The sequence below is a fragment of the Staurois parvus genome, unplaced genomic scaffold (genome assembly GCF_062004578.1).
Source record: "Staurois parvus isolate SC_StPar_1 unplaced genomic scaffold, SC_StPar_1.0 ptg001521l, whole genome shotgun sequence".
NCBI lineage: Eukaryota > Metazoa > Chordata > Amphibia > Anura > Ranidae > Staurois > Staurois parvus.
Genome location: NW_028319317.1, coordinates 450,175 through 468,929, shown reverse-complemented (window position 1 = coordinate 468,929; position 18,755 = coordinate 450,175). Strand labels below are relative to the sequence as shown.

At 48.1% G+C, this 18,755-nt stretch overlaps 1 protein-coding gene across 1 annotated transcript in view; it reads left to right on the top strand.

Annotated features, from left to right (window-relative positions):
* The window catches only part of LOC149435411 (uncharacterized), a 43,144-nt gene extending 24,971 nt beyond the window's left edge, over positions 1-18,173 (top strand). Inside the window, exons 4-5 of the mRNA XM_089662701.1 lie at positions 1,358-5,050; positions 17,808-18,173. Coding sequence (XP_089518827.1) covers positions 1,358-5,049 — 3,692 coding nt within the window. The 3' untranslated portion in view covers position 5,050; positions 17,808-18,173. The remainder of the gene's footprint in view (positions 1-1,357; positions 5,051-17,807) is intronic.
* Positions 18,174-18,755: the final 582 nt, after the last annotated feature.

Sequence of the window (18,755 nt, the reverse complement as noted above, 5' to 3'; positions counted from 1 at the left end):
AAAGAGCACATTGACTGGCCTAAAGAGAAATGGCGCAACATTTTGTGTACTGATGGAAGTAAGATTGTTCTTTTTGGGTCTAGTGGGCGGAGACAGTTTGTCAGACGACCCCCAAACACTGAATTCAAGCCACAGTACACTGTGAAGACCGTGAAGCATGGTGGTGCAAGCATCATGATATGGGGATGTTTCTCATACTACGGTGTTGGGCCTATTTATCGCATACCAGGGATCATGGATCAGTTTGAATACATCAGAATACTTGAAGAGGTCATGCTGCCTTATGCTGAAGAGGAAATGCCTTTGAAATGGGTGTTCCAACAAGACAACGACCCCAAACACACCAGTAAACAGGCGACATCTTGGTTCCAGACCAACAAGATGGACGTTATGGAGTGGCCAGCCCAATCCCCGGATCTTAATCCAATAGAAAACTTGTGGGGTGACATCACAAATGCCGTTTCTGAGGCAAAACCAAGAAATAGAGAAGAACTGTGGAATGTGGTCCAATCATCCTGGGCTGGAATACCTGATCACAGGGGCCAGAAGTTGGGGGACTCCATGCAACACAGATGTACAGCAGTTCTCAGAAACAGTGCGACTACAACCAAATATTCATGAAGTCATTCAAAGGAAAGCAAAATCTTCAAACATTTCTCAGTTTATATAGTGAATGTTTGAGTTTGTAAAGAAGAATACAAACACTGCGATTTGTTTGAACCGTCTAATATTCACTTTTGTTCCATTTTATTTTAGAGGAACAACACAAATTTGATGTATTTTTCTTCATGTTTTGATTTGGAATAGAATGTGTCGTGTTCCCAATGCATTTGTGTGGATGGAAATAAAAGCTATTAGAAGGATTTTCAGCTTTATTCACTTTTTTTCAACACACTGCTATTATTTTGAACACAACTGTATATATATATATATATACTGTATATACACATACATACACACACATACATTGCATGTTAAAATGCGTTTTTATATGTGTATATATATATATATATATATATATATTTTTTTTTTTTTTTTTAAATATATTGAATACGGTCAAAATTGTAGCATTTCAAATAATTTTTTTTTCCATATGGATACATGTGTTAATTTGCTTGTAGTTGAATGGGGAACCCGAGTAATAATCTTGCAGAGGGACCCCTTTGTAGCTTTTATGTCCCTGAGATGCAGAAATGTCCTTTTTGGCTGCAGTTTACCGTTGAATACAACCCAAGTCTCCGTTCTTTATTGCAGGTATAAGAAGCGTCATTTATTAGCGGATATACATTATTCCCATAGTATATGTAGTGTGGTTTGCAGATCCCGTTGGTAAATATCGTCCTTTTGTTTTCTGCAGGTTTCCGGAGACTGTGCCTTGACGACCTCCGCAAAGCGCACATTGTACGTGACGTTCAGCAGTACATCCTGTGCCGCCTGGACTACGAGGAGACTCTGCGGCAGCACCTGACCCTGGACACTGCCGAGATGCTCAACCAGCTTCACATAAAGAGCAACGGGTGCTTTCTGTACCTGGAGCGTGTACTGGATGGGGTGTCCGAGGGCTCCATCCTCCTCCGAGAGGTCCGTCATATCCCCGGCACCCTAAATGGGCTATACCTGTGGTTGTGCCAACGCCTGTTCTCTGGGCGCCAGTTCTGTCAGGTGCAGACACTGCTGAACGCCATCCTGGCATCACCTTCTCCGCTTTCGCCTTCCCAGCTGCACAGAGCCGTGTGGACAAAACAGATGAAAGGCTGGAGCGCCGAGGACTTCAACAAGGTCCTGGAGTCCATCTCCTCCCTGCTTCGCCCGCCGGGGGTCTCTCGGAGCTGGGTGGTGCTCTTCCATCACAGCTTCTCAGAGTGGCTGCTGGACGTCAAGTATTGCACACAGAAGTATCTCTGCAGTGTATCTGAGGGCCACAGTATGCTGGCCATGAGCTTATCAACAAAGGCTCCTGATCTGTCCCCTGGGGAAATCCAGCAACTCGCCAGGCACCTCTTGCTGTCTGATCTCCGAGGGCTAGATCCTTCTCACCTGGCACTGTGGCTTTTGTGGACTGGGGTGCCCGTGTCGGATTGCTTGGCCTCAGACATTCCTCTAGAACTGGAAGTTCTGCAGCTGCTGCTCTTGGCCAGATCCAAAGTAGATGGAATTTCAGCTGTAGAAGACTCTGGAGCTCTGAGAAGGACCCTAGAGCGTGGCGGATCTATGGAAATATTATTGGATGGTGGAGGTAGTCTCAACAAACGGGATCGAGCAGGACGGACCTTGCTGGCTGCAGCAGCCCATGCTGGGAATCTGGAAGCTGTGACCCTTATGATTTCCAGAGGAGCCAATCTAGAGTCCACAGATGAAGATGGGCAAACGCCTCTAGGCCTGGCAGCTCACCAGGGCCATCTCTGGGTGGTTGAGCTCCTACTGCAACATGGTGCCTGTCACAATCACACAGACAGTCGGGGGTGGACGCCCCTGCGGGCTGCCTCTTGGGGAGGCCACACAGATGTGGTGGAAGCACTACTTGCGGCTGGAGCTCAACCCGACATCTCTGGTTGTGACGGACGCACTGCGCTCAGGGCAGCGGCCTGGGGAGGGCATGAGGGGCCAGTGAAGGCCCTGCTAAGAGCTGGAGCTGGGATAGACCAGGCTGATGTGGAGGGCAGGACTCCCCTTATGGCTGCCGCATATATGGGCCATCGTGCAGTGGCAGAACTTTTGCTGGAATCTGGGGCTAATGTGAATACATGTGATTTAGAGGGCCGGACTTCCCTTGCCGTAGCCTGTCTGTGTATGCCCTCTGGGAACACGTATCCAGAAATGGTATCTCTGCTACTGGAACATGGTGCAGATCCAGAGCTGCGTGATAAAGAAGGGGTCACACCACTACTGGTGGCTGCTTACGAGGGGAAAGAAGAGGTAGCGGAGCTTCTGCTAGAGGCTGGTGCTGTCCCTGATAGACCTGGCAAAGGTCATATGACACCACTCCTTGCAGCTGCCTTAGGGGGCCATGCTGAAACGGTCCGGGTCCTGCTTCTGTGGGGTGCTGCAACTGACATTATGGACAGCGAGGGGAGGTCGGCGCTCCTCCTGGCAGCTGCTGCTGCTGGAGGAGAAGAGGCTGTCAGGGTCTTGCTGGACAGGGGCCTTAACGAGAACCACCAAGACCTTCTGGGATGGACTGCACTGCACTGGGCAGCCTGTGAAGGACGGAAAAATATCTGCCGCACCCTGACAGATGGAGGAGCCAAGCTGGGCATGAGAGACAGAGAGGGGAACACCCCGCTCCTGCTGGCAGCTCAGGAAGGGCACACAGGCTGTGTTGATTTACTGATTAACCGTGGGTCCCTGGTAGACCAACGTGGCAGTGACCAAATGACGGCTTTATGCTTTGCTGCGCTTGGGGGCCACAAAGGCACAGTGAAATTACTACTGAAAAAAGGAGCAGACCTTGATGTCAAAGCCAGTCACGGAAAGCCCCTCCTGTACCTGCTGGCCCTGCAAGGACTGACAGACGTGGTCGAAATTTTGTTTGACCATGGAGCCAACCCTGAGGTAAGAGACTGGGAGGAACGCACGGCGTTGCACGCCTCCTGCTGGCAAGGAGACTGGGAAATGGCAAGGATTCTCCTACAAAAGGGCAAAGCCAACTGCAATGCCTTTGACAAGGAAAGAAGGACTCCTTTACACTGTGCCGCATGGAGAGGGCATGTCAATATCGCCCACCTTCTTCTAGAGAATGGGGCTTTTGTTGATGCACAGTGCTCACAAGGTGCTACCCCCCTCTGTATCGCTGCTCAAGAGGGACATGAAGAGCTGGCCCGGGTGCTTCTGGAGGAGGGCAAGGCCAGCCCCTTCCATGCAGACCATTATGGCCGGACGCCAATAAGGGTTGCAGCCAAAGGTGGACACATGGCAATTGTAAATCTCTTGGAGAAACATGGCGTTCCACCATACCAAGGCTTGATAGGAAAGCGTCCAGAGAAAGACACTATTCAAAAAGAAGTGGTGGAAGGGAGTGGTGGTAGCTGGTCTACCCTTTCTCCAGTTTCCACAGGTAGCCAATCACTGGATAACTCCCTAAAGAGCTCCAAAGGATCAATATTAACCTCATCCACCTACCACTCCCAGGCAACTGTGCCAGCAGACAGTCTGACTTTTACTCAGCAGGTTCAGCAACACTCTCTTCCCCGCAGCCGTTCACGCCAAGCCGTGGCCCTCACTGGCATGCTTGGTGGTCAAGTCCTTCCTGAATTTAAATCCATTCAAATTTCAGCTGCATCAGGCTTAGATCAGACCTCCAGCCCACATCATGTTCTGCAGAGATCAGAAGTGGTTGGTGTGCACTCTCAGAACCCAAGTTCCCCGGACCGTGAGTTAAAAAGGAACGGGATTCTCACAAACCCAAAATATGGAAGCCCCACCTATTCTCGTTTCAAGGCAGATTATGTTCCTCCTTCAAACAGGAATGCTAGCTCCAGGTCATACCGCAGGACAGCAGACCCTGGGGATGACCAAAACAAGAGTTCTGGATACTCTTCAAGCCAAGCTGGCACCGAGCAGGAACTCTACTACAAACAAACTGCAGACTCTGCAGAAAACAATAAAAATATTGTGCAATTCGCCATTAAAATTGGGAAACCGGTGACTTCACCCCAGATAATTGGGACTTCTGCATCTTCTCCAAAGAGGAATCCAACTCCTATGACCCCCTCCAAGAAAACTGTGGAACCTGTTTATTCCCCGAATAAGCCTCCAAATCCTATATCCCCCACTTCAAGGTGCGAGGACCCGGTCTACTCTGCTAAGAAGCCTTTGGACTTTGTATTCTCTCCTATGAGAACTGCAGATGGTGCATCCTCGCCCAATAATACCACAGAGGAACCACAGTTTTGTAGGACCAGGGACCAAACTGGATCGCCAAGTCCACTGAACTCACCAGTTATCTCCATGACCACTATGGACCCTCAGCTCCACCTCAAACAAGCCATCAAGCTGCAGTTCGAGGGCCGCACATGCGGGTTTACCTACAGGAAGGAAACTCCGCTGTGAGGTGGGTATGGTAACTGCCAATCAGACCTAGATCTAGAGATAGACCTACTTGGGAGTCCCAATTGGACCTAGATCTACTTGGGTGTCCCAGCTGGACCTAGATCTACTTGGGTGTCCCAATTGGACCTAGATCTACTTGGGTGTCCCAATTGGACCTAGACCTTTTTCGGTGTCCCAACAGGACCTAGACCTACTTCGGTGTCCCAACTGGACCTAGACCTACTTCGGTGTCCCAATTGGACCTAGACCTACTTCGGTGTCCCAATTGGACCTAGACCATGGCTTAGGCCTACTTGGGAGTCCCAATTGGAACTAGATCTAGAGCTAAACCTTCTTGGGGTGTCCCAATTGCACCTAGACCTATTTGGGTGTCCCAGTTGCACCTAGACCTATTTGGGTGTCCCAGTTGGACTTAGATCTACTTGGGTATCCCAAATTAACTAGATCTAGAGCTAAACCTTTGTGTGTCCCAATTGCACCTAGATCTTGACCTACCTGGGTGTCCCAATTGGACCTAGATCTAGACCTTCTTGGGTGTCCCAAGTGGACTTAGACCTACTTGGGTGTCCCAAGTGGACCTAGACCTACTTGGGTGTCCCAGTTGGACCTAGACCTACTTGGGTGTCTCAGATGGAACTAGATCAAAGCTAAACTTTTTTGGGTGTCCAAATGGGGCCTAGATTTAGAGATAGACCTACCTGGGTGTCCCAATTGGACCTAGATCTAGAGTTAGACCTACCTGGGTGTCCCAACTGGACCTACAGTATGTAGAGGTAGACCTACTTGGGTGTCCCAATTGGACATAGACCTTCTTGGGTGTCACAATTGGACCTAGACCTACTTGGGTGTCCCAATTGGACCTAGACCTTCTTGGGTGTCCCAATGGGACCTAGATCTTCTTGGGTGTCCCAACTGGACCTAGACCTTCTTGGGTGTCCCAATTGGACCTAGACCTACTTGAATGTCCTAGTTGGCCCTAGACCATCTACTTTGATATCCCAATTGGACCTCAACCTACTTGGGTGTCCCAATTGGATCTAGGCCTCGACATACTTTGGTGGCACAATTGGACCTAGACCTACTTGGGTGTCACAATTGGACCTAGACCTACTTGGGTGTCCCAACTGGACCTAGACCTTCTTGGGTGTCCCAACGGGACCTAGATCTTCTTGGGTGTCCCAACTGGACCTAGACGTTCTTGGGTGTCCCAACTGGACCTAAACCTTCTTGGGTGTCCCAATTGGACCTAGACCTTCTTGGGTGTCTCAATTAGACCTAGACCTACTTGGGTGTCCCAATTGGACCTAGACCTACTTGGGTGTCCCAAGTGGACCTAGACTAAGATGATTCTGGTACATAAAAACATCTGCCTGGCATTTCTGAAGACGTGGTCAAAAGAGCCACGAAACGCGTTGGAGGTTTTGTATATCTGTGTGCAAATATAAATGAGATTTTTCGTATATTGATGCAAAGTGCAAGGTTGTATATTCCCCTCCTTGGCTGTAAACCCCTTCCCCACATGTGTTGGAGATGAGGAGAGGGGGAGGTGTTCTGTAATCCTACCCTAGGGTGACCATGCTTCTCCTCCATAGATACAGTACAGTGTGTGAGTGTTGTCACCCTAGGACAGGAAGTGTCCTTCCCCACATGTGTTGGAGATGAGGAGAGGGGGAGGTGTTCTGTAATCCTACCCTAGGGTGACCATGCTTCTCCTCCATAGATACAGTACAGTGTGTGAGTGTTGTCACCCTAGGACAGGAAGTGTCCTTCCCCACATGTGTTGGAGATGAGAAGAGGGGGAGGTGTTCTGTATTTCTATCCTCGGGTGGCAGCGCTGCTCCTCCATAGATACAGTATAACGGGGTTCACCAACCAGTAGATCACGGTCAGGTGACTGGGTAGATCATGATCTGGGCTTGCTGACCCACCATCCCAGAGCATCAAACAGAGTGTAATGCAGAGGAACTACTTGGAAAGTAGGGAGCAGGAGCTGTCCCATGCAGAGTGATCCCAACTGCACTGTACTTCTTATCCCGGCTAGCGGTCTCCAGAGTGGTGCCAGCAGGAGGAAAGAAGAGATCTTCAGGTCAGTGGGAAACAATACACTGGGCATAATAGTATAAGCCTGCTTTCACACTGGTGTGCTGCGGTCTACCCACACCACAGGTGCAGTGCAGGGTACCTGCATCTCTCCTGCGGGCTTTCTGTGCTTAGCCATAGACTTCTATTATATCCTGCGGGTTTGGTGCGCTTAGCTATAGACATCTATTATATCCTGCGGGTTTGGTGCGCTTAGCCATAGACTTCTATTACAGTATATCCTGCGGGTTTGGTGCGCTTAGCCATAGACTTCTATTATATCCTGCGGGTTTGTTGCGCTTAGCTATAGACGTCTATTATATCCTGTGGGTTTGGTGCGCTTAGCCATAGACTTCTATTATATCCTGCGGGTTTGGTGCGCTTAGCTATAGATGTCTATTATATCCTGCGGATTTGGTGCGCTTAGCTATAGATGTCTATTATATCCTGCGGGTTTGGTGCGCTTAGCTATAGACTTCTATTATATCCTGCGGGTTTGGTGCGCTTAGCTATAGACGTCTATTATATCCTGCGGGTTTGGTGCGCTTAGCTATAGACATCTATTATATCCTGCGGGTTTGGTGCGCTTAGCCATAGGCTTCTATTACAGTATATCCTGCGGGTTTGGTGCGCTTAGCCATAGACTTCTATTATATCCTGCGGGTTTGGTGCGCTTAGCTATAGACTTCTATTATATCCTGCGGGTTTGGTGCGCTTAGCTATAGACGTCTATTATATCCTGCGGGTTTGGTGCGCTTAGCTATAGACATCTATTATATCCTGCGGGTTTGGTGCGCTTAGCCATAGACTTCTATTATATCCTGCGGGTTTGGTGCGCTTAGCTATAGACGTCTATTATATCCTGCGGGTTTGGTGCGCTTAGCTATAGACATCTATTATATCCTGCGGGTTTGGTGCGCTTAGCCATAGGCTTCTATTACAGTATATCCTGCGGGTTTGGTGCGCTTAGCCATAGACTTCTATTATATCCTGCGGGTTTGGTGCGCTTAGCTATAGACTTCTATTATATCCTGCGGGTTTGGTGCGCTTAGCTATAGACGTCTATTATATCCTGCGGGTTTGGTGCGCTTAGCTATAGACATCTATTATATCCTGCGGGTTTGGTGCGCTTAGCCATAGGCTTCTATTACAGTATATCCTGCGGGTTTGGTGCGCTTAGCCATAGACTTCTATTATATCCTGCGGGTTTGGTGCGCTTAGCCATAGACATCTATTATATCCTGCGGGTTTGGTGCGCTTAGCCATAGACTTCTATTATATCCTGCGGGTTTGGTGCGCTTAGCCATAGACATCTATTATATCCTGCGGGTTTGGTGCGCTTAGCCATAGACTTCTATTATATCCTGCGGGTTTGGTGCACTTAGCTATAGACTTCTATTATATCCTGCGGGTTTGGTGCGCTTAGCCATAGACTTCTATTATATCCTGCGGGTTTGGTGCGCTTAGCTATAGACGTCTATTATATCCTGCGGGTTTGGTGCGCTTAGCTATAGACTTCTATTTTATCCTGCGGGTTTGGTGCGCTTAGCCATAAACTTCTATTATATCCTGCGGGTTTGGTGCGCTTAGGCATAGACTTCTATTATATCCTGCGGGTTTGGTGCGCTTAGCCATAGACATCTATTATATCCTGCGGGTTTGGTGTGCTTAGCCATAGACTTCTATTATATCCTGCGGATTTGGTGCGCTTAGCCATAGACTTCTATTATATCCTGCGGGTTTGGTGCGCTTAGCTATAGACGTCTATTATATCCTGCGGGTTTGGTGCGCTTAGCTATAGACTTCTATTTTATCCTGCGGGTTTGGTGCGCTTAGCCATAAACTTCTATTATATCCTGCGGGTTTGGTGCGCTTAGCCATAGACATCTATTATATCCTGCGGGTTTGGTGCGCTTAGCCATAGACTTCTATTATATCCTGCGGATTTGGTGCGCTTAGCCATAGACTTCTATTATATCCTGCGGGTTTGGTGCGCTTAGCCATAGACTTCTATTATATCCTGCGGGTTTGGTGCGCTTAGCCATAGACTTCTATTTTATCCTGCGGGTTTGGTGCGCTTAGCTATAGACTTCTATTTTATCCTGCGGGTTTGGTGCGCTTAGCCATAGACTTCTATTTTATCCTACGGGTTTAGTGCGCTTAGCCATAGACTTCTATTTTATCCTGCGGGTTTGGTGCGCTTAGCTATAGACTTTTATTATATCCTGCGGGTTTGGTGCGTTTAGCTATAGACTTCTATTATATCCTGCGGGTTTGATGCGCTTAGCTATAGACTTCTATTATATCCTGCGGGTTTGGTGCGCTTAGCTATAGACTTCTATTGTATCCTGCGGGTTTGATGCACTTAGCTATAGACTTCTATTATATCCTGCGGGTTTGGTGCGCTTAGGCATAGACTTCTATTGTATCCTGCGGGTTTGGTGCGCTTAGGCATAGACTTCTATTGTATCCTTCGGGTTTGGTGCGCTTAGCTATAGACTTCTATTGTATCCTGCGGGTTTGGTGCGCTTAGCCATAGACATCTACTATATCCTGCGGGCTTGGTGCGCTTAGCCATAGACTTCTATTATAGCCTGCGGGTTTGGTGCGCTTAGCCATAGACATCTATTATATCCTGCGGGCTTGGTGCGCTTAGCCATAGACTTCTATTATATCCTGCGGGTTTGGTGCGCTTAGCTATAGACTTCTTTTTTACCCTGCGGGTTTGATGCACTTAGCTATATGTTGGTGGGTGTACCACCTGCCAAGCATGACCCTTTCAAGTGAATGAGGCCGCCCTGCAAGCTTGTGCAGTGCAGCAGACAAAGGGTGAACGCAGGTGGCGTTGTGTTGCTTTCTCACCACCTGCTAACACCTGGGACCCTGCAGAAGCATGCAGTTGCAGGTTGCTCACAGAGTGGTCTCATTTACTTGAATGGATCGCGATTGACAGGCAGTAGCACTCACCAAAGGCAACATGGGGTTTCATTCCTGCTGCGACAATTGTGTGTACACCTTTGGCTGCTAAAAGGGGGTAGGGATTGGGGGCTGTAAAACCGCGATTAAACCGCAGGTGTGAGCGAGCCCTAGGGGGGGGCGCTACTGAATTCAACTAAGGGCTCATTCGCAAGTGCAGCAGGCAATGCTGCTCCTCTGAAAAGCGATCCGAGTGTGGTTGACAAGTGGTGAGGAGGGTGACATGTTGCCTCCTCACCAACTGATCCAAACCCAAGATTGCGACGCGGTAGTGCGGCAATTAGAGTTTTAAATCGGGTGTGAAGAGGCGACAGTGTGCCCGGTGACCTTTGACTTTTCCCTTGTTGTTCAGGTAGATTTCCACTTCTTTAACCGCTGCCGCGTCACCCTATAGCCGAAATACTGCTACAGGGTGGCACGGGTGTGCAAAATCACGTATATATATGTGATTGTGCAGTTCCGGGTATGGGGCGCGCACGCGCCCTACCTGCGCCGCCATTCGTGGCCACGGCTGTCAATCAGCGGGTCCCGGATGGTGATTACTCGCCGGCATCCGGCGATCGCCGAGTATTACCGACGGGGGAGAGACCTGTGAATAAACAACACAGATCTCTCCCCTGTCAGCTCCTGCACACTGCTTTGTATGGCTCTGCATAGCTGAGCCATACAAAGCAGTGTGCTTACAGGGAAAAACAGCACACAGTTAACCCTTTGATTGCCCCATATGTTAACCCCTTCCTGCCCAGTGCCATTAGTACAGTGTCAGTGCGTTTTATTAGCACTGATCACTGTATTGGTGTCACTGGGGATGTCAGTGACACCAAGTCAGTTCCCCCCCAGTGTCAGAATGCCTGCCGCAGTCCCGCTATAAGTCGCTGATCGGCGCCATTACTAGTAAAAAAAATAAATAAATCCCAGTATCTTTCCCGCCATTTGTAGACGCGATAACGTTCACATAAACCAATTAATTTACACGTATTGGGATTTTTTATTTAGCAAAGAGACGAAGCAGAATTCATTTTCGCTGAAATTTATGCCGAAGTTTGATTTTTTTAAAACATTTTTACTGGATGTGTTTTTGAGCAAAAAGTCAAGAATATTGTATTTTTTTTTTTCAAAATGAATAGCGCAAAAAAAAAAATAAAAAACCGCACAAGCGATCAAATGCCACTAAAAGAAAAGCAAAAAGTGAAAAAATATAGGGGATTTTTTTTTCAAAATAGTTTTTTTTTTCGTTACCGCGCAAAAAAAAAAACACACAGGCGATCTGTGTGAAAGTTCCATCTGTGGGGAAAAAAGACGTAAATTTCATTTGGGTGCAGCATTGCATGACCGCACAATTGTCAGTTAAAGTAACGCAGCGCCGTATCGGCCGGGTGAGGAAAATGGCCAGGTGAGGAAAGGGCAGAAATCCTCTGTAGGGGGAGGGGTTAAGGTTGCCCCTCCCCCTTCTGTAGAGTGAGGATTGTATTTGTGTCCTACTATAGAGCGGAGCCTTACACGGTAAGGCCACTTTTTTTTTTTGCTCCGCCCTCCACTTTACACAAATGTAAAAATATGAATTTTGTATTATTATTATGATGATGATTATTATTATTATTATTATTAATAATCATTTTAGATCCCAGATCTCTCCTCTAAAATATATATATATATATTATTTTTATTATTATTAATAATAATAATAATAATAATCATCATCATCATAATAATAGAAATAATATATACCGTATTTGCCGGCGTATAAGACGACCCCCCTACTTTTCCTGCTAAAATGTAGTGTTTGGGCTATACTCGCCGTATAAGACTACCCCTCTTCCAATGCACACCAGTGGGAGGAATAGTGCCCCATCATTGGTGTCAGTGGGAGGAATAGTGTCCCATCATTGGTGTCAGTGGGAGGAATAGTGTCCCATCATTGGTGTCAGTGGGAGGAATAGTGCCCCATCATTGGTGTCAGTGGGAGGAATAGTGTCCCATCATTGGTGTCAGTGGGAGGAATAGTGCCCCATCATTGATGTCAGTGGGAGGAATAGTGCCCCATCATTGGTATCAGTGGGAGGAATAGTGCCCCATCATTGGTATCAGTGGGGGGAATAGGTGCCCCATCATTGGTATCAGTGGCAGGAATGGTGCCCCATCATTGGTGTCAGTGGGAGGAATAGTGCCCCATCATTGGTGTCAGTGGGAGGAATAGTGCCCCATCATTGGTATCAGTGGGGGGAATAGGTGCCCCATCATTGGTATCAGTGGCAGGAATAGTGCCCCATCATTGGTATCAGTGGCAGGAATAGTGCCCCATCATTGGTGTCAGTGGGAGGAATGGTGTCCCATCATTGGTGTCAGTGAGGGGTGGAATAGTGCCCCATCATTGGTATCAGTGGGAGGAATAGTGCCCCATCGTTGGTGTCAGTGGGGGGGGGAATAGTGCCCCATCGTTGGTGTCAGTGGGGGGGAGGAATAGTGCCCCATCGTTGGTGTCAGTGGGGGGAGGAATAGCGCCCCATCGTTGGTGTCAGTGGGGGGGGAATAGTGCCCCATCGTTGGTGTCAGTGGGGGGGAGGAATAGTGCCCCATCGTTGGTGTCAGTGGGAGGAATAGTGCCCCATCATTGGTGTCAGTGGGAGGAATAGTGCCCCATCATTGGTATCAGTGGGGGGAATAGTGCCCCATCGTTGGTATCAGTGGGAGGAATAGTGCCCCATCATTGGTATCAGTGGGAGGAATAGTGCTCCATCATTGGTATCAGTGACACCAATGATGGGGCACTATTCCTCCCACTGAGACTTGCTGACCCTGTTCTCGTATGGTGCTGCTGCAGCCAGCATATGTGGTTGCAGCAGCACCTCTACACAGAGCACTTACCTGCTGCTCCGGCACTCAATTTTCGCGGGGCCGCTCGGCTCCGCCCCCTCGCCGGTGATTGGCCGCCTGTGTGCCTTTCCTGAGCTACAGTTCTGGCGGCCAATCACCGGTGAGGAGGCGGAGCCGCGCAGCCACACGAACATCCAGTGGCCGAACTGAAGGAGACGCCGCGCTTCCTGGACCGGATCGTCGTGGGACTGGATCCAGGTAAGAGACGTCAGCCCCTGCAAACCCCTGTACTTAATGCCGCAGCCCCCCTAACATGTGTACCGGCGTATAAGACGACCCCCAACTTTTGAGAAGATTTTCAAGGGTCAAAAAGTCGTCTTATACGCCGGCAAATACGGTATATATATATATATATATTTATATTTTAGAGGAGAGATCTGGGATCTCAACCCTAAAATATATATATTCTTATTATTATGATGATTATTATTAATAATAATAATAAAAATAAAAATATATATATATAGATTAGAGGAGAGATCTGGGGTCTTACAGATGTTTCCATAAAGAGGACCTGTCATGCTGTATTTCTATCACAAGGGATGTTTACATTTCCTGTGATAGGAATAAATGTGATGAAAAATGTTTTTTAATCAAAATAAATAATTTTAAAAAATGTAGAGCACCCGTCACCCTGTGCCCGCGTGGCGAACCCATGCGTAGGGCGTGCATGCATATGTAAATGGTGTTCGCACCGCATGTGAGGTATCACCGCCAACGTTATAGCGAGATCAATAATTCTAGCGCCAGACCTCCCCTGTAACTCTAAACTGATAACCTGGAAAAAGCGTGCTCAGTATTAAGGCCTGACACATTCGGTATCGATTTACTCGGTGTAACATTATCTTTTACATTTTACCAAAAAATTGGGTTTTATATTGTGTTTTTTTTGCATTAAAATTCTTTAGTGTATTTTTACCTAAAGAAAATGCGCTGCACAAATACCGTGTGACATCAAAAATGGTAAGAACCGCCATTTTATTCTCTAGGGCCTCTGCTAAAAAAAAAGGTTTGAGTGCAGGGCCAGTGCTAGACTATTTTGTGCTCTGGGCAAGACCCCTACCCCCCCCCATCCTAGCACAAACCCCCCCACTCTAATCCCCCCTCCTAGCAGATCCATACCCAATCCCACCTCCTAGCACAAGCCCCCTCCCAATCCCCCTCATAACAGAAATCCCCCATCCCCCTCTCCTAGCACAAATCTCCTTCCAATCCCTTTTCCTAGCACAAATCCCCCCACCCCAATCCCCCCTCCTAGCACCCCCCAATCCTCCCATCTAGAACAATCCCCCTCATAACAAAAATCCCCCATCCCCCTCTCCTAGCACAAATTCCCTCCCAATCCCCTCTCCTAGCAGAAATCCCCGCACCCCAATCCCCCCTTCCTAGCATACCCCCAATCCCCCCATCTAGCACAATTTCCCCCTCCCCAGATCCCCCTCTCCTAGCACAAATTTACTCCCAATCCCCTCTCCTAGCACAAATCCCCCCTACCCCAATCCCCCCCTCCTAGCATACCCCCAGTCCTCCCATCTAGCACAACCCCCCCCCCCCATTCCTCTCTCCTAACACAGCCTCCCCCCCATCCCCTCTTCTAGCACAAATCCCAGCATCACTCTTATTATTATACAGGATTTATATAGCGCCAGAAAGGTTTGCTCAGCGCTGTACATTATAGTGGGGGACAGTACATGTAGAGACAATACAGTAACAATACAATACACGAGGGGTTCGAGGGCCCTGCTCTTTGGAGCTTACAATCTAGAAGGGAGGGGATGGTGGCACTGGAGGAAGTGGCTGTGGGGGATGGAGTGGTAGGAGTGGCGGAGATCGGCTGTTAGGCGAGGGTGGGGTAGGCTTCCCTGAAGAGATGGGTTTTCAGGATGCGCCTAAAGGTGAGGAGAGTAGGTGACAGTCTGATGGATTGGGGTAGTGAGTTCCAGAAGATGGGGGAAGTCCTGGAGAAGTCCAGCAGTCGGGCGTGGGAGGTGGAGACCAGGGAGCTAGAAAGTAGGAGGTCTTGTGAGGAGAGAAGATTACGGGTTGGGTGGTATTTGGGTATCAGGTCGGTGAGGTGGTTTGGGGCAGCGTTATGAATGGCTTTGTATGTCTGTGTTAGTAGTTTGAATTTGATGCGTTGGGCAATCGGGAGCCAATGGAGGGAATGACAGAGGGGGGTGGCAGAAGAGGAGCGGTTGGTAAGGTGGTCTTCTTCCTTTATTCCCCCCACCTAGGAAGAATTCCCCCAAATCCCTCCTCTAGCTAAACCCCCTCCAAATGACCCTTCCCAGCATGTACAGTATCGGTGCTTTTCTTTGCTGTGTTGGTAGGAGTTCTTGATGCTGTGGTAGATCATTTGACCTTCAATGAGATCCATCCCATGTAAAATTGGGGCACCTGTTTGTTGATTGCCTTTCATAGCTGGAGATCTTCCATCCAGATCCCCGATGCCCATCCCGTGGTCAGCAGTCTCTAGTGGGAGTAGGCGCATTGATTTATAAAGATGTTCTGATGGCCTCTTGTCTAACCCGTCTTCTGCAGTATGCCTCCACTCCTCAACCACACCTCTAGCATGTCAGACTCCAGACTCCAACCATCATTTCTGGAATGCATACTGTGTGTTTGCCCTTTGGTGATGTCAGGGGCCTCAGTTGAGGCCCCCCCATACCACATCAGTTGACAACCACTGATGTAGATTATTTTGAGGGAGGCTAGATCTTTCCAACTGATATAGTGAGCTATGTATCCTTACAGTGGCAAGAAAAAGTATGTGAACCCCTTGGGATTACGTGGAGTTTTGCATGAATTGGGCATAAAATGTGCTCTGAACGTCATCTAAGTCACAACAATAGAAGAAAACAGTCTGCTGAACATAATACTACACAAACATTAGATGTTGCCATGGTTTAATTGCACATAACATGTAAACATTCACAGTGCAGGGAGGAAAAAGTATGTGAAGCCCTAGCTTAATGACTTCTCCCAGAGCTAATTGGAGCCAGGAGTGAGCCAACCTTGACTCCAATCAGTGCGATGATATTGAATGTGTTGCTGACAGCTGTCCTGCCCTTAAAAAACACACACCTGTTTTGGGTTTACTGGTTTCAAGAAGCACTGTCTGATGTGAACCATGCCTCGCAGAAAAGAGCTCTCAGAAGACCTACCATCAAGAATTGTTGACTTGCATGAAGCTGGAAAGGGTTACTAAAGTATCTCCAAAAGCCTTGATGTTCATGTGTCCACGGTAAGACAGACTGTCTACAAATGGAGAAAGTTTAGCACTGTTGCTACTCTCCCTAGGCGTGGTCGTCCTGTAAAAATGACTGCAAGAGCACAGTGCAGAATGCTGCATGAGGTAAAGAAGAATCCCAGAGTGTCAGCTAAAGACCTACAGAAATCTCTGGCACATGCTAACATTTTTGTTGACACATCTACAATAAGGAAAACATTAAACAAGAATGGAGTACATGGGAGGACACCACGGAGGAAGCCATTGCTGTCCAAAAAGAATATTGCAGCACGTTTGAAGTTTGCAAAAGAGCACCTGGATGTTCCACAGCACTACTGGCAAAATATACTGTGGACAGATGAAACCAAGATTGAGTTGTTTGGGAAGAACACACAACACTATGTGTGGAGAAAAAAAGGCACAGCACACCAACATCAAAACCTCATCCCCACTGTAAAACATGGCGGAGGGAGCATCATGGTTTGGGGCTGCTTTGCTGCCTCAGGGCCTGGACAGATTGTTGTCATTGATGGGAAAATGAATTCCAGAGTTTATCAAGACATTTTGCAGGAAAACGTACGACCATCTGTCCGCCAACTGAAGCTCCGCAGAGGATGGGTGATGCAACAGGACAATGACCCAAAGCATACAAGTAATTCAACAAAACAATGGCTGCAACAGCACAGAATACGCCTTCTGGAGTGGCCCAGTCAGAGTCCTGACCTCAACCCGATTGAAATGCTGTGGCATGACCTTAAGAGAGCGATTCACACCAGACATCCCAAGAATATTGCTACACTGAAACAGTTTTGTGAAGAGGAGTGGTCCAAAATGACTCCAGATCATTGTGCAGGTCTGATCTGCAACTACAGGAAATGTTTGGTTGAGGTTATTGCTACCAAAGGAGGGTCAATCAGTTATTAAGTCCAAAGGTTCACATACTTTTTCCTCCCGGCACTGTGAATGTTTACATGTTATGTGCAATTAAACCATGGCAACATCTAATGTTTGTGTAGTATTATGTTCAGCAGACTGTGTTCTTCCATTGTTGTGACTTAGATGACGTTCAGAGCACATTTTATGCCCAATTCATGAAAAACTCCACGTAATCCCAAGGGGTTCACATACTTTTTCTTGCAACTGTAGATCTGGATGGTGGGTGGCCCATACGCCAGTTGGGTGGTTGATGATGGTAGTGGTGGGTAAGGGTGGTGATGGTGCTGGTGTTTAACAGTGGTGATGGTAGTGGTTGGGGGGTGGTGATGGTCATGGTTGGTGGTGCTGGTAGAGGTGGGCAGGGGTGGTGATGGTGCTGGTGGGTGGTTGGGGGGTGGTGATGATAGAGGTGGGTAAGGGTGGTGATGGTAGTGGTGCGTGGTGATGATAGAGGTGGGTAAGGGTGGTGATGGTAGTGGTGGGTGGTTGGGGGGTGGTGATGGTAGTGGTGGGTGGTTGGATGGTGATAGTGGAGGTGGGTGGGCAAAGGTAGTGATGGTGGTTATGGTTGCTTGTGATGGTGGTATTGGGTGGGTTTTGTGAGTTTCATAACAAGGGAGGACTGGTTTACCGATATCAGACTCACCAATATTTGCATTTCCAGGTCTTGAACCGGAATCGGCATGGCGGGGAGCTGTGGTGTGACCTCAGGGATGGTGCAGCACCGAGCTTCATGGAAGAAGAATGCCTTGTATTGGAAGAGCAGAGATTTCCAATGTGGTGAAGTTGTGCCATGTGTGCCTAGGGCACAAACTTTGCCAACTGACTCCCCCACCCCCACCCTTCCCGTGACTACTAATGGAACTTGTATTGCATTGACTTTTTTTTTTACTGACAACCTCAAGTATTGCAGGACTTCAATCCCATACTAAAACCATCAACGTTTATACATAATCAACAATATGCAAAAGTTATGAAAAAAAATACCACTGACAATAAAAGTGCCTTCTGTTTTTATTAAAACCTCGAAGGGTGATGCTGCTCCTTGTAGTGCACCGCACACATCTGCCGCAGTCCTCGTGTTCACAACGGAACTCCTTAAAGAAGAAGTATCACGTTGATGTCCTTAGTGTCCTCCAATGTGCATGTAGCATTTTGTCCCGTTTTGACCTGTGCTGTGGTTGATGAGCTAGTGCGGGCGACGGCGAGCCTTACCTCCCCCCGCATTGCCGTTCAATCACATTGCTTACCAGGAAATGAATTTATCATGAGTTCTGAGCGATGGTCGCAACCGTTGGCAGCAGGAGCATGTTTGTGACGAGCGCCGTCATTACTGGTCTGTATATGTGTTCCCAGTGCAACCCACACCCTGGACTGTCTATTACAGGGGTGTCTAACTGGCGGCCCATCATGCCTCTGCCTTTTGGGAGTCATGCTTGTAACTGTCAATCTTGAAATGCATCATGGGACTAGTTTGGCAACAGCTGGAGGGCCACCAGTTTGACACCCGTGGTCTAACACATGTACAAGGTGTTGAGGCCAAGCATGGTGGATCAGGTGCATGTAAAGGACCAAATGACTGGCCAACAGAGGACCATTTACTCTAGGCTGT